General features: G+C 37.4%; 1 protein-coding gene across 1 annotated transcript; it reads left to right on the top strand.

The window, feature by feature from the left end:
* The first annotated feature begins 6386 nt into the window (after positions 1 to 6386).
* On the top strand, positions 6387 to 12847 carry KRT39 (keratin 39). Its single transcript, XM_036835979.1, is given in 8 exon segments — positions 6387 to 6863; positions 7723 to 7805; positions 8461 to 8617; positions 9267 to 9428; positions 9541 to 9666; positions 10995 to 11215; positions 12603 to 12686; positions 12688 to 12847. Coding segments are annotated over 8 exon segments (1470 nt in total).
* Positions 12848 to 24311: the final 11464 nt, after the last annotated feature.

Below are 24311 nucleotides of genomic sequence, written 5' to 3'. Positions count from 1 at the left end.
TTTTCTACAATTCATTAGGCAGCCTTTACATTTTGTTGATGGTTTCCTTTGCTGCACAAAAGGTTTTAGTTTGATGTGTTCCCATTTGTTTATTTTTACTTTTGTTTCCCTTGCCTGAAGAAACATATTAAAAAATATATTGCTAAGACCAATGTCAAAGAGAGCATACTGCCTATGTTTTCTTCTAGGAGTTTTAGGATTTTAAGTCTTACACTTAAGTCTTTAATCCATTTTGAGTTGACTTTTGTATATGGTGTGAAAAAAAGTGGTCTAGTTTCATTCTTTAACATGTCACTGTCCAGTTATCCCAACACCACTTACTGAAGAGACTGTCTTTTCCCCATTGTATATTCTTGCATTCTTTGCCATAGATTAATTGACCATATGTGTGTGGGTTTATTTCTGGGCTCTCTATTCTGTTCCACCAATCTATGCATCTGTTTTTGTGCCAGTACCATACTGTTTTGATGATGTAGCTTTTTAGTATGGTTTAAAATCAGGGAGTGTGATACTGCCTGCTTTGTTCTTTCTCAAGGTTGCTTTTGCTATTTGGAGATCTTCTGTGGCTCCATACAAAATTTAGGATTATTTGTTCTAGTTCTGTGAAAAATTTCTTTGGTATTTCTATAGTGATTGTATTGAATCTCTAGCTTGTCTTGGGTAGTATGGTTATTTTAACAATTTTATATCTTCCAATCCATGAAAGATTGCACAGTCTTCAGTTTCTTTCATCAACGTCTTATAGTTTTCAGAGTACAGGTCTTCCACCTCCTGATTAAGTTTATTCCTAGATATTCTATTATTTTTGATGTAATTTAAATGGGATTGTTTTCTTAATTTCTCTTTCTGATAGTTTGATGTTAGTATATAGAAATGCAACAGATTTCTGTATATTAATTTTATATCCTGCAATTTTACTGAATTCATTCATTCATTCTAATAGTTTTGGGGTAGCACCTTTAGTATATTCTACATATAGTAACAAGTCATCTGCAAACATTGACAGTTTTACTTCTTCCTCTCTAATTTAGATTCCTTTTACTTCTTTTTCTTCTCTGATTGCTGTGACTAAGACTTCCAATACTATGTTGAATAAAAGTGGTAAGAGTGGGCGTCATCTTGTTCCTGATCTTAAAAGAAATGTTTTCAAATTTCATCATTGAGTAAAATGTTAGCTGTGGGTTTATCATATATGACCCATATTTTGTTGAGATATGTTCCTTCTACACCCACTTTGTTGAGAGTTTTATAATAAATGGATGTTAAATTTTGTCAAAAGTTTTTCTACATCTTTTGGGATGATCATATAGTTTTTATTCTTCTGTTTGTTAATGTGTTGTATCATGTTGATTGACTTGCAGGTACTGTACCATCATTACATCTCTGAGATAAATCCCATTTGATCACGGTATATGATCCTTTTCACGTATTGTTGAATTCAGTTTGCTAATATTTTGTTGAGAATTTTTGTATCTGTGTTCATCAGTGATATTGGCCTGTAATTTTCCTTTTTTTGTGGTGTCTTGTCTGGTTTTGGTATTGGGGTGATGTTGGCCTCATAGAATGAGTTTAGAAGCATTCCTTTCTCTGCAACTTTTTGGAATAGTTTGAGAAGGATAAGCATTGACTCTTCTTTAAATGTTTGGTAGAATTCACCTGTGAAGCTATGTGGTCCTGGACTTTTGTTTGTTGAGAGTTTTTTGTATTATTGATTCAACTTCATTATTGGTAATCTTCTGTTCATATTTTCTATTTCTTCCTGATTCAGTCTTGGCAGATTGTACATTTCTAAGAGTGTATCCATTTCTTCTAAGTTGTCCATTTTATTGGTGTATAATTGTTCATAGTAATTTCTTATGTTCCCTTGCATTTCTGTGGTATCAGTTGTAACCACTCCTCTTTCATTTCTGATTTTATTTATTTGGGGCCTCTCTCTTTTTTTTCCTGATGAATCTGAATAAAAGTTTATTGATTTTATCTTTTCAAAGAACAAGCTCTTAGTTTCATTGATCTACTCTATTGTGGTTTTATTAGCCTTTATTTCATGTACTTCCACTCTGATCTTTATTATTTCTGTCCCTCTACAAACTTTGTGCTTTGTTCTTTTTTTCCTTGTTCCTTTAGGTGTAAGGTTAGATTGTTTATTTGAGATTTTTCTTGTTTCCTAATGTAGGCTTGTATTTCTATAAACTTCCCTCTCGGAACAGCTTCTGCTGTTTTCTATAGATTTTGGATCATTGTGTTTCCATTTTCATTTGTCTCAAGTATTTTTTGATTTCCTCTCTGATTTCTTCAGTGACCCATTGGTTGTTTAGTAACATGTTGTTTACATTCCAGTGTTTGTTGTTTTTGCAGTTTTTTTCTTGTAGTTGTTTTTAGTCTCATACTGTTGTGGTTAGAAAAGATGCTTGATATGATTTCAATCTGCTTAAATTTATTGAGACTTGTTTTGTGGCCTAGATCCATAGATTCATGTGATCTATCCTGGAGAATGTTCCATGTACACTTGAAAAGCATGTGTATTCTGCTGTTTGGGAGTAAAATGTTCTGTATACATCAATTAATTCTATCTGATCTAACATGCTGTTTAAGGCCAGTGTTTCCTTGTTGATTTTCTGTCCAGATGATCTGTCCACTGATATAAGTGGGGTGTTAAAGTTCCCCTTTATTATTGTGTTACTGTCAATTTCTCCCCTTACGTTTGTTAATATTTACTTTATGTATTTAGGTGCCCATATGTTGGGTGCATATATATTTACAATTGTTATCCCTTCTTGTTGGATCGATCCCTTTATCATTATGTAACGTCCTTTTTGTCTCTTGTTATAGTCTTTGTTTTAAAGTCTATTTTTTCTGATATAAGTATTGTTACCCTAGCTTTCTTTTCATTTCAATTTGCATGGAATACTTTGTTCCATCTCCTCATTTTCAATCTGTGTGTGTCTTTAGATCTGAAGTGAATCTCTTATAGGCAGCTTTTATATGGGTCTTGATTTTTTACCCATTCAGACACTCTGTGTCTTTTGATTGCAGCATTTAGTCCATTTACATTTAATGTAATTATTGGTAGGTGTGTCCTTATTGTCATTGTTTTGTAGTTCTTTTTTATTCATTTCTTCTTCTTTTGCTCTATTCTCTGGTGGATTTGAAGACTATTTTTAGTGTTACGTTTGTATTCCTTTCTCTTTTTTGTGTGTGTATCTACTGTAGGTTTTGGTTTGTGGTTACCATGAGGTCCATATCATATATATATATATATAACATATATAATATATATTTGACCATTATTTTAAGTTGATAATCTCTTAAATTTGAATGCATTCTAACAATCCTGCATTTTTACTCTCCCTCCCCCAACATTTAATGTTTTTGTTATAGTTCACATCTTTTTGTTTTGTGTATCCCTTAATTATTTATTGTAGATATAGATGATTTCACTAGTTTTGTCTTTTAACCTTCCTACATCTGAGCCTTCAGCAAGTTGTCAGCTTTTTGTAATGGTAACATCAAAGATCACTGATCACAGATCACCATAACAAATATAACAAAAATGAAAAAGTTTGAAATATTGTAGGAATTACCAAAATGTGACAGAGACATGAAGTGACAAATGCTGTTGGGAAAATGATGCTGATAAACTTGCTTAATGCAAGTTATCACAAACTTTCAATGTGTAAAAAATGCAAAATCTGTGAAGTGCAATAAAACAAGGCATGCCTATACATGTAACCTTCACATTTAAGTGTTTAATCCATCATTAATTAATTTTTGTGTATAGTGTGAGGTAGAGCTCAAGATGTATTAGTTTTTGCTATATAATTATCTAATTAATTGAGCAACATTTATTGAAAAGACTATCTTTTTCTCATTGACTTACTTTGGAATCTTTGTCAGAAACCAATTGACCACATATTTGAGTCTATTTCTAGACTCTATATTCTTTTTTGCTGATCTAATTGCCAACACTTATGCCAATATCAAACTGCCTTGATTATAGTAGCATTATAGTAACTTATATGAATTTACACTCCCACCAGAAATAAATTAGAGGTTGTACACAATACAATGTGTCTGTTATCAAACTTTGACTTTTTTTTCAGTCTGTTAGGTGGAAAAATAAAATGATATCTCAGTGTAGTTTAAATTTACATTTCCTTTTTTATTAGTGACATTGAACACTTTTTCTAAGGCACTTTTAAAAGTTCCTTCCTTATTTTCCTTCTGATCACGTCTGTGGTATAATTGCAGATGTTCTTTCCCAATTTGTCATCTCTCTTCTGATTTTATAGGTTTTTTTTTTACCCATGCACAAGTTATTTGATGTTAAATTTATAAGTTTTATATGGTTTCTTAATTTTGAGTCATTATTAGAAAGGCCTTCTGACTGCAAATTTATAAAAGGATTTTCCTATGTTTTCTTTTAGTACATTTATGATATTATTTTTTCATATTTGAATTTTTGTAAATTTGTGCTACTATAAGGCATTAGGTATGATTCCAACATCTCTTGCCCTTACCCCAACCCTGAGTGATACAGAATTGAACATTCCTTCCCCTTCCCCAATCCTGAGTGATACAGAACTGTCCCCAAACTGTATATGATAGTCTGTCTTTTCCCCATTGATTTAAATGTCACATTTATCATACACTAAATCTCAAGCTCTTTGGGAATCTATTTCTAGACTTCTTAGTCTATTTTATTGGTCAGTCTGAATATTCATGCATCAATACTACATTTTAATTATTGAGGTTTAAAATACATTTTATTATTAATACCTGGAAGTACTGGTCTTTCTGTAGCTTTTCTTTTTTAGAATTTTCCTGGCCATTCTAACTGGTTTTATTTTTCTCATAAAACTTCAGAATTATCTTGTCTAGTTGAAAAAGTCACTTAATGAGACAATCTCAAGTTTATTGAGATCTAAGTGAAATTAATGTAGATATAATTGATTATTTTTTAATGATGACTACAGTATTTCAGTCCAAGAACATAATGTATCTTTCCATTTATTCTAGTTTTCTGTTCTTCAGTGTATTTTAACATTTTATTCTTGTAGATCTTGTATCTTTCTAACTAAATTTATTCCTGCATATTTTATATTTGTTGGTGCTATTGTAAATTGTGTTTTTTTCCTTCCATTGTGTGTTATGCAGAATAATGGGCCCCCAAAGATGTTCATGTCCTAATCTCAGAACCTTTGAATATGTTAGTCTACATGACAAAGGAAAAGTAAGGTTACTAGTCAGCTGACCTTAAAATAGGAAGATTATCCTAGATGATATGAGTGGGAATAATATAATCACAAGGGTTCTTTCTGAAATGTGGAAGAGGGAAACAGAAGAGTCAGTGTCAGAGTGATGTGATGTGAGGAAGACTTGACTGGCCATTGCTGGCTTTGCAGATGGAGGGGAGCCATAGACCAAGGAATGTGGGCAGCCTCTAGAAGCTGGAAAAGGCAAGGAAATGATTCTCCCCTAGGGCCTCCAAAAAGGATCAGGAACAAAGAGCTTCCTTAAGAACAATGCTAAGTATTACTAAGAAAGAACACACTTACCTTTCAGCAGATCATGTTTAAACAGCAAATGTAAACCAACACCACAACAATTTTTAGCTAATGTAGTATGACAAGCAAACACTGAGTACTAAAAATATCATAGAATGTGAGTTACAGAAAATCAAAAGGTAACCAGCCTCTTTTCCAAAGAATTTCTTGTTAGCAATCAAACCTTACCTGGAAAGCTAAAACAGAAACCCAGCAATTACCTTTAAAAAGAGTCTTGTTTAAGACCAACATTTTAATCCATACAATGTCCAAACAACGAAAATGGGAAAATCAGTTGGACAGACCGAAATAATATATTGATTTCTAAGTTCATCAATAATTATTAGATATCAATAGTTTCCCTTTTTTAGAGAAGAAAGGAGAAGAAGGATGGACTCATTCCTGGTCAAGCTCAATGCCAGAGGAAGAGGTCAACAAGGACTTAATGAACTTAATATACTCACACTTGCTTAATAATGGATGCTGTTAGAACCATGACGACAGGTCGTTTTGAAGACATAAGGTGAAGCTCTGAACCCAATGACAAGTAGTAGTTGTGATGGGTAATAACTCAGTAATAGCCTAAGTGCACATTTTTATGAGACAAGTAACTCTTCTCAGGCAAGTAAAAAACAGACTAATAAGATGTTCCTATGGGATTTTATATAAACATTAGAAAGGAAAACTTCCTGCCTGCTGTGACCACACCTAGAGCAAAGCCTATACAAGCACTTCAAACAGGAAAATGCCAAGAGGCTTGGAATTTAGACTCAGTCATGGTTGTCTTGAGCTTTGGATACCAAAGACCTAGACTTTGAAATAAACCAAAGCTGGGCACACACTATGGATACCAAGTGCTGTAAAACAAATATGTCTTCTTCAACGCCATGCCAAAGCTGTTCTAGAATTGCAAATTTAAGAACCATCTTTTCTAACACCAGCTGCCAGCATTGTGGTCTTGAAGCCAACAGCTGTCAACCACCTGGCCATGTTCTGAGAGCTCCCCAGTCCCAGGGCTGCCAATCCACTCCTTGCTTTTGTCTCACACCCCTCTGCTTAATAAGCAATGTCAATGCTTGTTCCTCTCTGGATGATTGTGGCTGGTGTGGTGATGGCACCAACAGTAATGAGAAAGAGACCATGCAAATCTTGAGTGACCGCCTTGCTAACTACCTGGAAAAGGTACGAATGTTGGAACGAGAGAATGCCACACTGCAGTGGCAAAACGTAAAATCCAGGAAGAGTGTAACAAAGAAGCTCCGGGTCATATGTCCTGACTACCTGTCCTACTATGTTACCATTGAGGAGCTCTAGCAGAAAGTAAGATTCTCAGGAATGTGTATAATCACGTTGTGAATTGATGTCCTCCAAGCAATAGTCATTTGTTAAACTGTAATATCTTAGTTCCTTTTATGCTGAACAATATTTTGTAGAATAAGAAAATCTCTTGAATGAAATTGTCATCTTGAGGCAATATTTAGAGTTTTATAGTTTTTCATTTTCCAGAAATACACTCTGCCATTTAAACCAGATAACACAGGACCAAAATGTATTAACAACTGCTGCCATTTCTTTAACAAAAATAAGAAAACAGGGATCTAAGGAAAAGAATTTTGTTTTAATAAGTTCCTAAACAGTTTAACTTTTATCCATTTTTTTCAACCATCACCACTCTTTTCCCCTTTTATGTTCATTACGTCATCTCTAAATTGTTTAAATAGTTTCTTCCCACACCAAACCTAAGTTTCCTAATCAGAGTGATACGCGGCTGCTACACATGCTGGATTTATTCTGTTATATTTTTTCAAAAAATATTTACTGAGCACCAACAACAACGCACCAGACATTATTCTAGGTTTTGGGAACATACTGATGAACAAAAAAGTCTTACCCTCATAGCGTTTACATTCTAGTGGACGGTGGTATGTTATGCAAATTTAGGATGAACTTTATATTTTAACAGTAAAACATCTATAGAAGTTTTTATTGAAGTAATTTTTGCTGATCTTTTAGGAAAATAACAAAAAGTTCCAAGGTTTCCCAAGCATCCTAAGCGTAGCTATAAAAAGCCTAACTAGCCTCTCCCTGTTAATTGAAACACACACAAGTCCCTTGGACGCTTTTAAAGAAGGAGATCTTGGTGTTTGTCTCATTTGTGTGTACAGCTTCTTAATTCTAGATCTTGTGTACCAAGGCTGAGAATTCCAGACTGGTCTCACAAATCGACAACACCAAACTGGCTGCTGATGACTTGAGAGCAAAGTAAGCCCACCCAGCTCTGTGGTTCATGATAGAATTCACCCTGCATCTGATGCTACACATACCCAGTAAGATCGTGTCTGAGTCTGCTAACCCTCCTGCCCATACTATGTCAGCACCAGCCCAGAGAAGACCTTCAAATTCGATATAAATGATTAAGATTCATAGCCACTCACATTTATACAGTATCTGTAGTTTCTAACATATGAACCCATCTGATTACCTGCACAATAGTCAATAAAATAGGTAGAGCTAATATATTACTAGCCCATTTAAGGTGAGAAAACTGAGGTTTAACAAGATCCAGCTATTTATCCAAAGACATGCAGTTAGTACAAGACAGAGCCAAAACTTGGACACAGGCTTGCTAAATCTTAATTTCTTGCTCTTTCCACTTCCACTGCACTGCCTGTAGGGGCAGGGGAAGGAGGATAAACTCTTTCATCTCAAATAACAAGGTAGCATCACTCAAACTAATTTAGAAAGCCTAATTAAGTAGTGATGTTTTTCAAAGGGTTTCACCTCGAAACAGAAGAAAACCTACAATAGAAATATAGGAAATGAAAAGCCCAGAGGAAAATGCAGAAGAAAGTTCTGCTTGGCCGGATTTACACCACCTACATTTTAATGCTTTTCTTTTCATGTACCATTTTTACAGGTACAAAGTCAAGGTGTCCCTACACGAGCTAGTGGAGACAGATGCCAATGACCTACAGCAGATACTGAATGCACTGACCCTGGGCAAGGCTGACCTGGAGGCACAAGTCCAGTCTCTGAAGGAGGAGCTCCTTTGCCTCAGAAAGAACCAAGAAGAGGTTAGAGAAAGACCAACAGAGTCCTTACAAGCTGAGCCTCTAAAAATAGCATCAATTTCTTTGAGTTGAATTTGACAGTTTGAGTTCAACTAGACACTACTGTTATACCTGATTATACCTACTGCTACTACCATTGGTTCAATGTCTTTCAAATCCATTACCCACAACACAATAACTGAAGCCTCCACTGTCTTCTCCAGCTTTTCCAGGATAAGGAAGCAACCCAATTTCCTGTGAGCACATGTTTCCCATCTTTTTGTAGGCATCTCTGCACAGACTTCCGCCACTATTGGTATAAGTCGATATTGGCATAAGCACATATTAGCATCATGGAGACTATGGTCTCTCATTATAAATTCCACCCCTATGCCACTTCACCCATGACCCCTGGAAATGATCTAAATTCTTTAAAATCCTGATCTTGCTGGTCAATTCTTTTCAATGTTGAACATATCTGAACACACAGTCATATGTGAAATAGCCTTAAGTCATTTTATAGCATCTTCATAGTGCCTATAAATCACATATTCCTTTATTGTGGGCTCAATTTCAGATGCAGTGAAGCTAAATTATCACTGTTAGGCTGAAACAAGAACACAAGGGAGTCATCTGTTCACCAAGTGACTTCACATTCTTTTTCTTTCCATAGGAAATCAATTCCTTACAGAGCCAGCTTGGGGACAGACTCAACATTGAAGTGACCATTGCCCCTTCTGTTGACCTAAATCAGCTTCTACAAGAAATGAGATGTCAATATGAGTCCATCACGGAGAAAAACCACAGAGATGTGGAACAGTGGTTCAACGCACAGGTGGGGAGGGTAGATAAGTCAAAAACAAAGAGTTGACATTGTATTTCCAGAGGCTCTTTAATCACAGTCAAGTTTTCCTTCATGATATCCATGTTCTTTGACTATGTTTCAGATGGAGGAGCTGAACCAGCAGGTGGAGACCAGCACTCAACAGCAGCCATGCTTCCAGAAGGAGATCATTGAACTGAGATGCACCATGAACACTCTACAGATTGAACTGCAGGCCCAGCACCGAATGGTACCTGAAACACTGACCAAACCTAGCACAGCAGTGATGGCAGTAGTCCCTGACACCTGTGTGGTGTAGTGTTTCCCAGAGTGTGTCCTTCAGAACAGCAGTTCCTCTGTTTTTTAAAGGATCTGTGGCCAAAAAAGGACTTTGAGGTCAAATAAGCCTGGGAAATGCTGGATTAAACAAAGATTAAACAAGGTACCTTCCTTCGGGCCTTTAATAAGCAGATGTTCACCATGACTCTCCAAGAAGGGGATATCTGGTATTCAGCATTTTAGAACTCATTTGACTGTGGACTCCTTTTTTTAAAGAGCATTTCATGGCAATGATAATCCATGGAGTACGCTTTGGGAAACACTAAGAGAGCATTTTATTGCATGCAAAACATTTTTACAAACTATCAAATTTATAAAATAATCTTATGAAGGAGGTGGCATAATTATTAAGCCAGTTTTACAGATGAGGCTCAGAAAGCTCATCTGGTAAAATCTTGGTGATTTTACCAAGACAAATCCAAGATAAGTTTCATTTCACTTATTTTGTGGATGAAGACACAAGCTCCTGAGGCATTAAGTAACTTGTCAAAAGTCACAAAAGAAGTAAGAGTCTGAGCCAGAATACAGGTTCCAAAGCTGGAACCACTTCTTCCTCATTCTACGCATGGCCTCTCTGAAGTAGGAACTTATTTAAATGCTCTGATATGAAGGGTATTAAGAAGACCTTGCCCCAAAGCTGGTTTTGTCACCAGCTAATCAACTCATTTAACCTCTTGAACCGCAGTTTTCTCATCTATAAAAATTGGAATAATCATGCAAGTAATGGGTTATTGAAAACTAAAATTCCATTATCCATAGGCTTACAGAATGATAGATCAGGAAAGAAATTTAATTATCAAAGTTTCAACTCTCATTTTTACCTATAAAGAAATTGTTTATGGCTAAACGCTGCTCACTTCCTTTTTAGGTAGAAACCCTCATAGAAAGAGGTGTTGTGGTAATGCGTTTTTAATGCCTGGGTGTGAAATAAGTTGGAATTTTTTTTCTGTCCTAGGTAGGAGAGTGTGGCAGGAGATTGTCTGGTGATTAAGGAGGGAGAAGATAAGTAAATATTTAAAGAGAAGCCCCAGAAAAGAAGATAAAGGAAAGCAAGCTTTAGCATAGTTGATAATTTTATTTTTGGATTTATTTGGTTAGGAAGTAATAAGAAGTCAAGAAGCCTTGGAGATTCATTAGTACCTGTCATCAAGAAACCATTGTTTAAAATGACACTGATCACAAATGACTTGGGTTTAAAGGAGTCATCATTATAAATCCTCCTTTTCTCCTCCATGGTAGAGATAGTCCTAGGAATGTGCCCTGGCAGAGACAGAGGCCCGCTACACAGCCTTCCGGGCCCAGATCCAGTGTCTGATCGATAACCTAGTGGCTCAGCTGGCAGAGATCTGGGGGACTCTGGAAAGACAAAACCAAGAATATGAGATTCTGCTGGACGTCAAGTCCCGGCTAGAGCGTGAGATTACCACATACCGCAGCCTTCTGGAGAGCTCAGATGGCAAGTATGAAAATAAAACCAGTTTCTGCAAGAAAGAGGCTCAAACACACATATGTATGTACTGCCACTGGCAATGGGGGACAAGTGCCTTGGTCTTCTTGCCAGTGATGGAGAGCTTTGGCCGGGAGAGTCAATCCACTCTCTCAAGCTGTGCCATTTGGAGACCTATAATTGTAGCCTAGTCCAAATTTGAAGGGTTAGCTGAACTGAGTCGTTTTGAAGAGCCAGTGTTCCAGGTTGACACCTTACAGGTTGGCTAACTTCTTAGAGTTTTAAAAATTACTAGGGGAAAAAAATGGTTTCCTCAAAGATGAACATTCCTGGCAATTTACAGATTTCCCCCTACTAAGATGAACATCTGACTTTCACAAGATCAAACAGGACAACCCTGCTTCCTCCTTTGGAGGAACATTCTGCTCAGGCTGAAACCCCCAGCCCTGTCCAGCCACTTGTCTTTGATGGCCAACAACAGCATGTACCTATGTGTGCATCAGCATTTTTTATAGAAGTTGTAAGTTTTTAAATAAGAAGCTAACCAACTCATAAGGAAATGACATGGAGCATGAGCTCTTTGAATCAACTCAGTCCAAACTAACACCCCAAATGTAGACCTAGTTACAATTGCTAAGGGGACATCCATCCCAAAAACAATCAGTGAACGCCATTCACAGAAATCTTTTAACTGGCATGTCCACATTGTTCTAGCACAATGTCAACCTATGCAATCACCCTGAGGAGCTCCAATATACCAAATGTACCAAAGTGCCTTGAATCACATGATGCTTTCTAAAAAGGGTTCTTACTTTTAACTCCTCCTAATTCCAGTTCTCTAAAGATTATTCATTTATAGACACCCAGAAGGCACCTTAGAGCTTCTGGATGATGCGTTGAGGACTCTTCCATAGATGGGGACCAGGCCACCAAAAGTACTGTGACTAACTCTCTGGTTAAGAAAAATACCAGATTAACTTGCTTTCCTCAGATAGTAAGCTCTTCGACTTGTCCCTTATCACTGTTGAGTTCCCACTATATCCATTCTGCAGATGAAAAACTAAAGCTCAAGAGGGTTAGCTGACTTATCTGAGGTCATCAGCTGGCAAATGACAGAGCTGGGCTCAACCCCAGTCTTGGACTATTGGAGTGTTTGTCCAATGCTCTGGCATTGGCTGTAACGGCAGCTTACATAATCTAGCACTTCTAAACCTGGGATGCTGCTTTCCCATGGGTCTGGTCTGATTCCTTTTCTTCAACTAATGACTGTACAAAATGAATAATCAAGCATTGGGAAGTACTTGTTTTGAGTGACAAATGTTGAAAACTTAACCACTGCCATTTCTCCATAGCCACTGTTGCCTTCTTTCAACCACAGGTAAAATTTTGTTTTTTCCTAGGCTTCCCTGTCACTCACGTGCCACCAAATGTGAGCCTTCCACTTGCATATCCAGTAAGGCAGAGCCCTAGTTCACACATCATCCTCACCCCCTGTGGGATACACGAGTCCCACGGTGCCTGCAGAACCCTGCTGAGAATTCTGGTTAAAATCTGCACCATCACCGAGGAGATTAAGGATGGGAGAGTCATTTCTTCTCACGAGCACGTGCAGCCTTGCTTCATCACCAGAACTGCCAAAGTCTGACATCCCAAGGTGATAAAAATGACCCTCATTCATGAAAGAGAGGCCAATACTTGCTCCTGCCAGAGAGGTTTAAGAACTTCCCAGTTCCTTAAGGTACTTATTTTCTTGCTACTAGATTGGGTCCCCATCGCTAGATAGAATATCTTTTATTCTGCTCCTTCCCTAAGTCACTGCCACCAACATGATAATAAATGACATTTCTCTGGAAGCACATTTCCCATTTATCTGAGGGTCAGGCACTGATTTATAGGTGCAAGAGAAGGTGACCTACATTACTTGACTCCACAGGTGATGGGCAGGTTTCTCTTGTGTTCATTCAGGCCTTGTTTACTTACATTCCTCTTTAGAGCCAGTCAGACAAGTTCAAGAATTGGTTTGGGCCATGACACGTGAGGGTGAAAATCTACAACCTTCCCTTCTAAACCCCTTCTTTGGATATAGAAAGAAGCTTATATGGTAACAGCATGAACAGAGAAAAATATCTTTAATACTTAGTTTCCTTGAATAGTCATGAGTCTGAATCCTATTCACCTCTGCTGTCTCAATTACTGTTTATCCACACGTACACACTTCACCCGCCCTAAGATATTTTTAAAGATGTCCACATTCTCCAAAATTCTGTGAACCATCAGGCTCTCCAAATATTTTCATCGAGAATCAGGAATCGTTGTGGGGAGTGAATCTAGAGCATTTTGAAGAAATAGCATGGATCCTCTCATTAAATGTTTGCTATTTCTCTTTCTATTCTTTAGGGAATGGGATTGGGTTCTGATTGTTTGACAAGGAACATGTAGCTGGAACTATCAAGACATTACCCTGCTCCTCTATGTCCCTGTGACAGGTGCCATGAAAAAATAACTTAGATGCTTACTTCAATCTATCCATCAGAGAGAAATGGACTTAATAGCAACAAACTTTGCAGAAAAGTAATCATGAATAATTGCTGCTTGCTAGCACAAGGCAGTCCCAGTTTGAGAAAGCACCATTTAGGAACCAGTCTTTATCAAAGCTTCTTACAGTAGGGTCAAGAGTGTTTAAGTCAGTCCCTACAAAAAATATTTGACATTTCCAGAGTTTTTAGTAAATAATTCCAGGTCAAACACAGAATGTGAAGTCAAAAGTCCTGAAGTTCTATACTTGCCGCTTCCTAACTGTGACACTGGACAAAACATTTAGGCTTCATCAAATTTAATTTCCTTGTTTGTTAAATGAGGATCATGCTTAATTCACAGGGTTGTTGTGAAGATCAAATGAAATTTTTATGTAATGCTGCTCTGTATGCTGAAAAGTACTATACAAATGTTATTTTTATATAAGCTCTAGACCTAATTATGTCATTATTATCTCATGTTAAAATTCTTTCTCCATGAATTTAGTTCTCCAGTCATGATTTTGGAGTTTTAACAGTGTTTGGCTTTGGGGGATAAAAAGAATAGAACAATATTTCCTGTGATCAAGCCCTCAATTCTACTCAAGAAAGCATTTTTGAAGTCTTGGCATATGTATCAGATATCAGTTGATGACTGATGCCCACATCAAAGACAAAAGCATTGTTTAGCTCACAGTTTAGCCATCCACTTCCACCAGACAAGTAGCAATTTACACTAAGCAAATGGAATGCAGAACTGCCAGAGGGATCTCTTTTCTATCAATAATCTCTCTTTTCTCTGAATGCTCAGATTACTCCTGGTCAGCACTTACTTGCATACTGTCTCAGACTGAAGGATCGAAACGTGGAAAGAGCATACGGCTTGGACTCAGAAACCCCAGGACAGAGTCTCATCCCAGCTTGTGTGTTTCTATGCCCTTGAATAAAAGGGACATAACAACTTGGGCCCTGCCTGCTGCATGGCTGGAAGGATTAAATGGGATAATGATGGTGAAAGGGTCTTGTAAGCTGTAAAATGCCATGCAGAAGGGAGTTTTTATTCCCTATGCTGAAAACTAGGCATATGTCATTTCCTTCCATACCTTCTTCCTTTGTGTCTGGTTCAGAGATGGTCCCCAGTAGACCCCATACACGCCATCAACACTAACTGGGAAATCAACTGGGGACGGGTCAGAGCTGCTCGGTCTGCTCTGAGGTTTGATTCCAACAAGATTCAGGGTTTAGGAGCCTCGCTGGACTCAGGCAAACCTCAGGCTGATATGGCAATGCCATTGTCAACTTTTCCCAGAAATAGGACATCTTCCTCCTGCTCAGAGCAAAGTATCCCACATGCCTTCCACGATCAAAATAAGTTATTATAAACTGCATGGTAAGAAGGGGTTTAACCACTCAAGAGCTAATAGATTTCTTAAGTGTCTTCTCTATATAAGGGAAGATAAAACCATCTACTGGAAGTTGTACATGAGTGGTCAAACCTTTTAAAGGTAATAAGGAGTCTGGACTCCCTTTTGCAAGAGCACTGGAATCACAGCTAACTGCTAAACAATCATCAACAGGAAGACACTGGAACTCACCAAAATAGATACCCCACATCCAAAGACAAAGGAGAAGTCACAATGAGATGATAGGAGGGGCACAATCACAATAAAATCAAATCCCACAACCACTGGGTGGGTGACTCACAAAATGGAGAACAATTATACTACAGAATTCCACCCACTGGAGTGAAGGTTCTGAGCCTCACGTCAGGCTTCCCAACCTGGGGGTCCAGAAATGGGAAGAGGAATTCCCAGAAAATCAGACTTTGAAGGCTAGTGGGATTTGATTGCAGAACTTTGACAGGTCTGGGGGAAACAGAGATTCCACTCTTGGAAGGCACAAACAAAGTAGTGTGCTCATCGGGACCCAGGGGAAGGAGCAGTGACCCCATAGGAGACTGAAACAGACCTACCTGCTAGTGTTGCAGGGTCTCCTGCAGAAGCAGGGGGCAGCTGTGGTTCACTGCAGGGACAAAGACACTAGAAGCAGAAGTTCTGGGAAGTATTCCTTGGTGTGAGCCTTCCTGGAGTCCACCATTAGCCCCACCAAAGGGCTTGCGGGCTCCAGTGCTGGGTCGCCTGAGGCCAAACAACCAACAGGGAGGGAACTCAGCCCCACCCATCAGCAGACAAGAGGATTAAAGTTTTACTGAGCTCTGCCAACCAGAACAACACCCAGCTCTACCCAACACCAGTCCCTCCCATCAGGAAGCTTGTACAAGCCTCTTAGATAGCCTCATTCTATCTCTATCTTCTATCAGAGAGCAGACAGCAGAAGCAAAAAGAACTAAAATCCTGCAGCCTGTGAATGAAAACCACATTCGCAGAAAGATAGACAAAATGAAAAGGCAGAGGACTATGTACCAGATGAAGGAACGAGGTAAAACCCCAGAAAAACAACTAAATTAAGTGGAGATAAGCAACCTTCCTGAAAAAGAATTCAGAATAATGATAGTGAAGATGATCCAGGACCTCGGAAAAAGAATGGAGGCAAAGATCAAGAAGATGCAAGAAATGTTTAACGAAGACCTAGAAGAATTAAAGAACAAATAAACAGAGATGAACAATACAATAACTGAAATGAAAACTGCACTAGAAGGAATCAATAGCAGAATAACTGAGACAGAAGAACAGAGAAGTGACGTGGAAGACAGAATGGTGGAATTCACTGCTGTGGAACAGAATAAAGAAAAAAGAATGAAAAGAAATGAAGACAGCCTCAGAGACCTCTGGGACAACATTAAACGCAACAACATTTGCATTAAAGGGGTCCCAGAGGGAGAAAAGAGAGAGAACGGACCCGAGAAAATATTTGAAGAGATTATAGTCAAAAACTTCCGTAACATGGGAAAAGAAATAGCCACCCAAGTCCAGGAAGTGCAGAGAGTCCCAGGCAGGATAAACCCAAGGAGAAACATGCTGAGACACATAGTAGTCAAATTGACAAAAATTAAAGACAAAAATTATTGAAAGCAACAAGGGGAAATTGACAAATAATATACAAGGGAACTCCCATAAGGTTAACAGCTGATTTCTCAGCAGAAACTCTACGAGCCAGAAGGGGGTGGCAGAATATACTTAAACAGATGAAAGGGAAGAACCTACAGCCAAGATTACTCTACCCGGGAAGGATCTCATTCAGATTCGACAGAGAAATCAAAAGCTTTGCAGACAAGCAAAAGCTAAGAGAATTCACCACCACCAAACCAGCTCTACAACAAATGCTAAAGGAACTTCTCTAAGTGGGAAACACAAGAGAAGAAAAGGACCTACAAAAACAAACCCAAAATAATTAAGAAAATGGTAATAGGAACATACATATCAATAATTACCTTAAACGGGAATGGATTAAATGCTCCAACCAAAAGACACAGGCTTGCTGAATGGATACAAAAAGAAGACCCATATATATGCTGTCTACAAGAGACCCACTTCAGACCTAGGGACACATACAGACTGAAAGTGAGGGGATGGAAAAAGATATTCCATGCAAATGGAAATCAGAAGAAAGCAGGAGTAGCAATACTCATATCAGATAAAATAGACTTTAAAATAAAGAATGTTGCAAGAGACAAGGAAGGACACTACATAATGATCAAGGGATCAATCCAAAAAGAAGATATAACAATTATAAATATATATGCACCCAACATAGGAGCATCTCAATAAAAAAGGTAAATGCTAACAGCCATGAAAGAGGAAATTGTCAGTAACACAATAATAGTGGGGGACTTTGACACCTCACTTACACCAATGGACAGATCAACCAGACAGAAAAATAATAAGGAAACACAGCTTTAAATGACACAAGAGACCAGATAGAATTAATAGATATTTATAGGACATTCCACCTAAAAACAGCAGTTTACACTTTCTTCTTAAGTGTACAAGGAACATTCTCCAGGATAGATCACATCTTGGGACAAAAATCAAGCCTCGGTAAATTTAAGAAAATTGAAATCATATTAAGCATGTTTTCCGACCACAATGTTATAAGATTAGAAATCAATTACAGGGGGAAAAAACGTAAAAAACACAAACACATGGAGGCTAAACAATATGTTACTAAATAACCAACAGATCACTGAAGAAATCAAAGAGGAAATCAAAAAATACCTAGAGACAAATTACAATGAAAACACGATGATCCAAAACCTATGGGATGAAGCAAAAGCAGTTCTAAGAGGGAAGGTTATAGCAACACAATCCTACCTCAAGAAACAAGAAAAATCTCAAATAAACAATCTAACCTTACACCTAAAGGAACTAGAGAAAGAAGAACGAACAAAACCCAAAGTTAATAGACGGAAAAAAACCATAAAGATCAGAGTAGAAATAAATTAAATAGAAACAAAGACAACAATAGCAAAGATAAATAAAACTAAAAGCTGCTTCTTTGAGAAGATAAAATTGATACACCTTTAGCCAGAGTCATCAAGAAAAAGAGGGAGAGGACTCAAATCAATAAAATTAGAAATGAAAAAGGAGAAGTTACAGCAGACGCCACAGAAATACAAAGCATCATAAGAGACTCCTACAAGCAACTCTATGCCAATAAAATAGACAACCTGGAAGAAACGGACAAATTCTTAGAAAGGTATAACCTTCCGAGACTGAACCAGGAAGAAATAGAAAATATGAACAGACCAATCACAAGTAATGAAATTGAAACTGTGATTAAAAATCTTCCAAGAAACAAAAGTCCAGGGCCAGATGGCTTCACAGGTGAATTCTATCACACATTTAGAGAAGAGCTAACACCCATCCTTCTCAAACTCTTCCCAAAAATTGCAGAGGAAGGACCACTCCCAAACTCATTCTATGAGGCCACAATCACCCTGATACCAAAACCAGACAAAGATACTACAAAAAAAGAAAATTACAGACCAATATCACCGATGAATATAGATGCAAAAATCCTCAACAAAATACTAGCAAACAGAATCCAACAGCACATTAAAAGGATCATACACCATGATCAAGTGGGGTTTATCCCAGGAATGCAAGGATTCTTCAATATATGCAAATCAATCAATGTGATACACCATATTCACAAACTGAAGGAGAGAAACCATATGATCATCTCAATAGATGCAGAGAAAGCTTTCGACAAAATTCAACACCCATTTATGATAAAAAACCTTCCAGAAACTTTCTTCAACATAATAAAGGCCATATATGACAAACCCACAGCCAACATCGTCCTCAATGGTGAAAAACTGAAACCATTTCCACTAAGATCAGGAACAAGACAAGGTTGCCCACTCTCACCACTATTATTCAACATAGTTTTGGAAGTTTTAGCCACAGCAATCAGAGAAGAAAAAGAAATAAAAAGAATCCAAATCAGAAAAGAAGAAGTAAAGCTGTCACTGCAGATGACATGATACTATACATAGAGAATCCTAAAGATGCTACCAGAAAACTACTAGAGCTAATCAATGAATTTGGTAAAGTAGCAGGATACAAAATTAATGCACAGAAATCTCTAGCATTCCTATACACTAATGATGAAAAATCTGAAAGTGAAACTAAGAAAACACTCCCATTTACCACTGCAACAATAAGAATAAAATATCTAGGAATAAACCTACCTAAGGAGACAAAAGACCTGTATGCAGAAAATTATAAGACACTGATGAAAGAAATTAAACATGATACAAATAGATGGAGAGATATACCATGTTCTTGGATTGGAAGAATCAACATTGTGAAAATGACTCTACTGCCCAAAGCAATCTACAGATTCAATGCAATCCCTAGCAAACTACCACTGGCATTTTTCCCAGAACTAGAACAAAAAAATTCACAATTTGTATGGAAACACAAAAGATCCCGAATAGCAAAAGAAATCTTGAGAAAGAAAAACAGAGCTGGAGGAATCAGGCTCCCTGACTTCAGACTATACTACAAAGCTACAGTAATCAAGACAATATGGTACTGGCACAAAAACAGAAATATAGATCAATGGAACAGGATAGAAAGCCCAGAGATAAACCCACGCACATATGGTCACCTTATCTTTGATAAAGGAGGAAAGACTATACAAGGGAGAAAAGACAGCCTCTTCAATAAGTGGTGCTGGGAAAACTGGACAGCTACATGTAAAAGAATGAAATTAGAACACTCCCTAACATCATACACAGAAATAAACTCAAAATGAATTAAAGACCTAAATGTAAGGCCAGACACTATCAAACTCTTAGAGGAAAACATGGGCAGAACACTCTATGACATAAATCACAGCAAGATCCTTTTTGACCCACCTCCTAGAGAAATGAAAATAAAAACAAAAATAAACAAATGGGACCTAATGAAATTTAAAACGTTTAGCACAGCAAAGGAAACTATAAACAAGTCAAAAAAAGACAACTCTCAGAATGGGAGAAAACATTTGCAAACAAATCAATGGACAAAGGATTAATCTCCAAAATATATAAACAGCTCATGCAGCTCAATATTAAAAAAACAAACAACCCAATCAAGAAATGAAGAGAAGACCTAAATAGACATTTCTCCAAAGAAGACATACAGATGGCCAAGAGGCACATCAAAAGCTGCTCAACATCACTAATTACTAGAGAAATGCAAATCAAAACTACAATGAGGTATCACCTCACACCGGTTAGAATGGGCATCATCAGAAAGTCTACAAACAACAAATGCTGGAGAGGGTGTGGAGAAAAGGGAACCCTCTTACACTGTTGGTGCAAATGTAATTTGGTACAGCGACTATGGAGAACAGTATGGAGGTCCCTTAAAAAGCTGAAAATAGAATTACCATATGACCCAGCAATGCCACTACTGGGCATGTACCCAGAGAAAACCATAATTCAAAAGGACACTTGTTCCCCAATGTTCATTGCAGCACTATTTACAATAGCCAAGTCATGGAAGCGACCTAAATGCCCATCAACATGAAATGGATAAAAAAGATGTGGTACATAAATACAATGGAATATTACTCAGCCATAAAAAGGAACAATATTGGGGCCTTTGTAGAAAGGTGGATGGACCTAGAGACTGTCATACAGAGTGGAGTAAGTCAGAAAAAGAAAAACAAATATTGTATATTAACACATATATGTGGAATCTAGAAAAATGGTACAGATGAACCGGTTTGCAAGGCAGAAATAGAGACACAGATGTAGAGAACAAGCGTATGGACACCAAGGGGGGATATCAGGGTGGGGAAGGATGAATTGGGAGATTGGGATTGACATGTATACACCAATATGTACAAAATAGGTAACTAATAAGAACCTACTGTATAAAAATAAATAAATAAAGTAAAATGTAATAAGGAAGCTAAATCAATATTCTATACAGCCACAGGAGAGAGTTAAAGGGTTTTTTACATAGGCCCGCAGCTGCAGTAGAAAAGGGGCTATTGGAGAGGGAAAGGAGGGATTCAATTAAGAAAAAAAAAAAAAACTATGGTTAATGAAGGGGAAGTTGGGGGAGGGATAAGTTAAGAGTTCAGGATTAACTTATACACACTACTATATGTAAAAGAGATAACCAACAAGGACCTACTGTATAGGACAGGGAACTATACTCAATATTTTATAATAACCTATAAGGGAAAAGAATCTGAAAAAAATAGATACATTGATATATGTATGCATAACTGAATCACTTTGCTGTACACCTGAAACTAACACAACATGGTAAACCAACTATACTTCAATAAAAATAAATAAATTCTTTTAAAAGTATAATTTTATCACAGCTCAAAAGACAACCATGAATCAGGAAACAGCATGTTCTCTGGAGTCTGAGTTCAAATTCCACCTCTGATTCCTCTCTGTGAGACCTCAAGCTGTTTATTGACCCTTCCTGGGCCTCACTTTCCCCATCTTTGAAATAGGGATATTAGCAGTACCTACCACCAGATCATTCTGAGAATTAAATAAAGCGTGTAAAGAACTTACAGGAGTATCTGGGAAACAGCATGTATTCAATAAATGTTAGTTATTATTATCAATATTGATAATAATTACTAACAGAAATTTCTGCTAGAAGAAGCAGCCTAAAAATTATTCCCCAAGAGTTGGGTTAGTGATAACCCCTTTCATTACTTTCCACCAGGATTTCTCTAGAAACCACTTACATCCAGATCCCCTGGAAAGCTTGTAAAATTCAAATTTGGGGGCCCTACCCCAGACCTCCTACATTAGCATCTCCAGGTGTGGGAACCTAAAATTCAAATTTAAACAAAAATCTTCAGCTGAAGAATGTATGCTGAACTAAAAGCCACTGCTTTCTAATTGACAAGTGCATTTTGGTTTAAAGATCTGGCTGACTTGATGCCTTTTCAAGGCTTTCTTTTAGGTTCTGACACTAGCTTGATATATGACCACACTTGTAGACAGTTCCTCCTCCACATACCCATCCACCTGTTTATAAAGTGGGGTTAATTAATAATAAATACATTAAGTGTTACTAACTCATTTAATCCTCACAACACTACCATGAAGTAGCTACTATTAACATTCCCATTTAAAAGATAAAGAAACCTGTATTTTGTAATAACCGTAAATGGAAAGTAACCTTTCAAAATTGTATAGAAAATAAAAATTAAAATACAAAAAAAGATAAAGAAACCAACGGATAGAGAAGAGACTCACTCAATGCCTTTCAATAAAAAGACTGAACTTTAAGTACTTTGATTTCCTTAGGAAAGGTCAAAATAGCACCTGATACATTATATAATCAGTCTCCAAGAACAGAAACAATTCACAGTAGCAACAGATTATTTTCAACAATTCAAAGCACCTTTCTCCAGCTTGCTTGTCACTACTTCTAGTGAGAAACCATCAAAGGAATCTTCATGTCATTAGCACTGATCTTTCTCTTTGTCCAGAAATTCATAGACTAAGTGAGTTTATTTTAAATTTTATTTTACTGTGGTAAGAACACTTAACATGAGGTCTACCCTTTTAATAGATTTTTAAGTGAACAATACGGTTTTGTTATCTATAGGTGCAATGCTGTACAGTAGATCCCTAGAACTTATTTATCTTGCATAACGGAAATTTTATACTTGTTGATTAGTAACTCCCCCTTTTCCCCTCCTCCAAGCTCCTGGCAACCACTGTTCTATAGTTTGCTTCTATGACTTTGATTATTTAGACTTTGATTATTTAAAATGGCTCACATAAATGGAATCATGCATTATTTGTCCTTCTGTGAGTGGCTTATTTCACTTAGTGTAAAGTTCAGCCATGTTGTCACATATTAAAGGATTTCCTTTTTTAAGGCTGAATAATATTCTGTTTGTGTGTGTGTGTGTGTGTGTGTGTGTGTGTGTGTGGTTCTTTTTTATCCATTCATCCACATTCATCCATCAATAAACAGAGGTGGTTTTTTCCTTTTCTTGGCTATTGAGAACAATGCCACAATGAACGTGAGAGTGCTAATACCTCTTTGAAAATTAGAATAGTATTTTGGTGGCATCTAATAGCTTTTTTCACATCAGAGATGGAGAAACTACAGCCCAGAGAGAAAGGTGACTGGTCCATCACTACACAGTCAGTAAGAGAATCCAGTGCTCTCTTCTACTTCTCACTCTTCATCACATCTGTAGTAGACAGTGGTGAACTTGGGTCTGATGGAAACAACCCTGGACCACAAGACAGTGACCTTCAGGTCTAGTTCTTAGGATCATCACTTGACTTCTCTGTGCTTGGACACTGGATCCTCACCAGATCTTTCTGATGTAACGTCTTTAGTTTCCCTTATAATCCCTGATGTTACTCGCTGTGTCTAGTCCTCTGCATCTGTACATAGGAAATGACACCCGAAATAACGTCCCCCAACTCCTCTCTCTGGTTTCTTTTAAAAGCAACTGGATGCTACCAATAAGATCTTTAAGTTCCTTATAAGCTAATAACTGTATGTTGTTATTATTATTAATTCCCATAATTTCCATTTCTCAAACAATGGAGAGAAGTGTCTTACTCATTGCCTGAGTAGGCTTATCCTAATTCTGTCTGTTTTGATTTAAAAATGAAAGCTTTGATAATAAATGGCATTTTAAAAGAAAATGCCCTTTCCAAATGAGAGGAAGGGAGAAAGAGATTAAAATTCAGGAGAAAAGGTAAGTGTCCCAAAAGAGAAAGGAGGTGTGCCATCCTTGCTAGGAAGAGTTTCTAGGCCAAGTTTCTAGGCATCCGTAAGACAGTACAGTGGGTTAGTATCAGCGCAAGCAAGCCTGGAATGCATTGTTTCGACACTGATCAAATGGCTTTATAGGAAATGAATCCTTTGGCTATTTGGCTGGCTGGAAATATCTGGCCAGTGTGTTCACACATGATTCACAAGCTTCGTGGAAACAACCCACGCACCCAGTTCAAATGGGAACAACCCTATCTGGCAACATTGAAAAGGTCTGTTTAATTGAATTATCATTTCAGGTCGAACATCATATTTGGAGGGCTTTCTCAGGTGACGCTTTTAAGACATAGGCCACCACTTACATGCACATAAGAAAATATGTAATATGCCAATGTTTCCAAATATCTAATTAAGGTGG

This window comes from Balaenoptera musculus, chromosome 20 (genome assembly GCF_009873245.2).
Source record: "Balaenoptera musculus isolate JJ_BM4_2016_0621 chromosome 20, mBalMus1.pri.v3, whole genome shotgun sequence".
Lineage (NCBI taxonomy): Eukaryota > Metazoa > Chordata > Mammalia > Artiodactyla > Balaenopteridae > Balaenoptera > Balaenoptera musculus.
The sequence above is the reverse complement of the archived record's forward strand: the minus strand, read 5'-3'. Positions and strand labels throughout refer to the sequence as shown.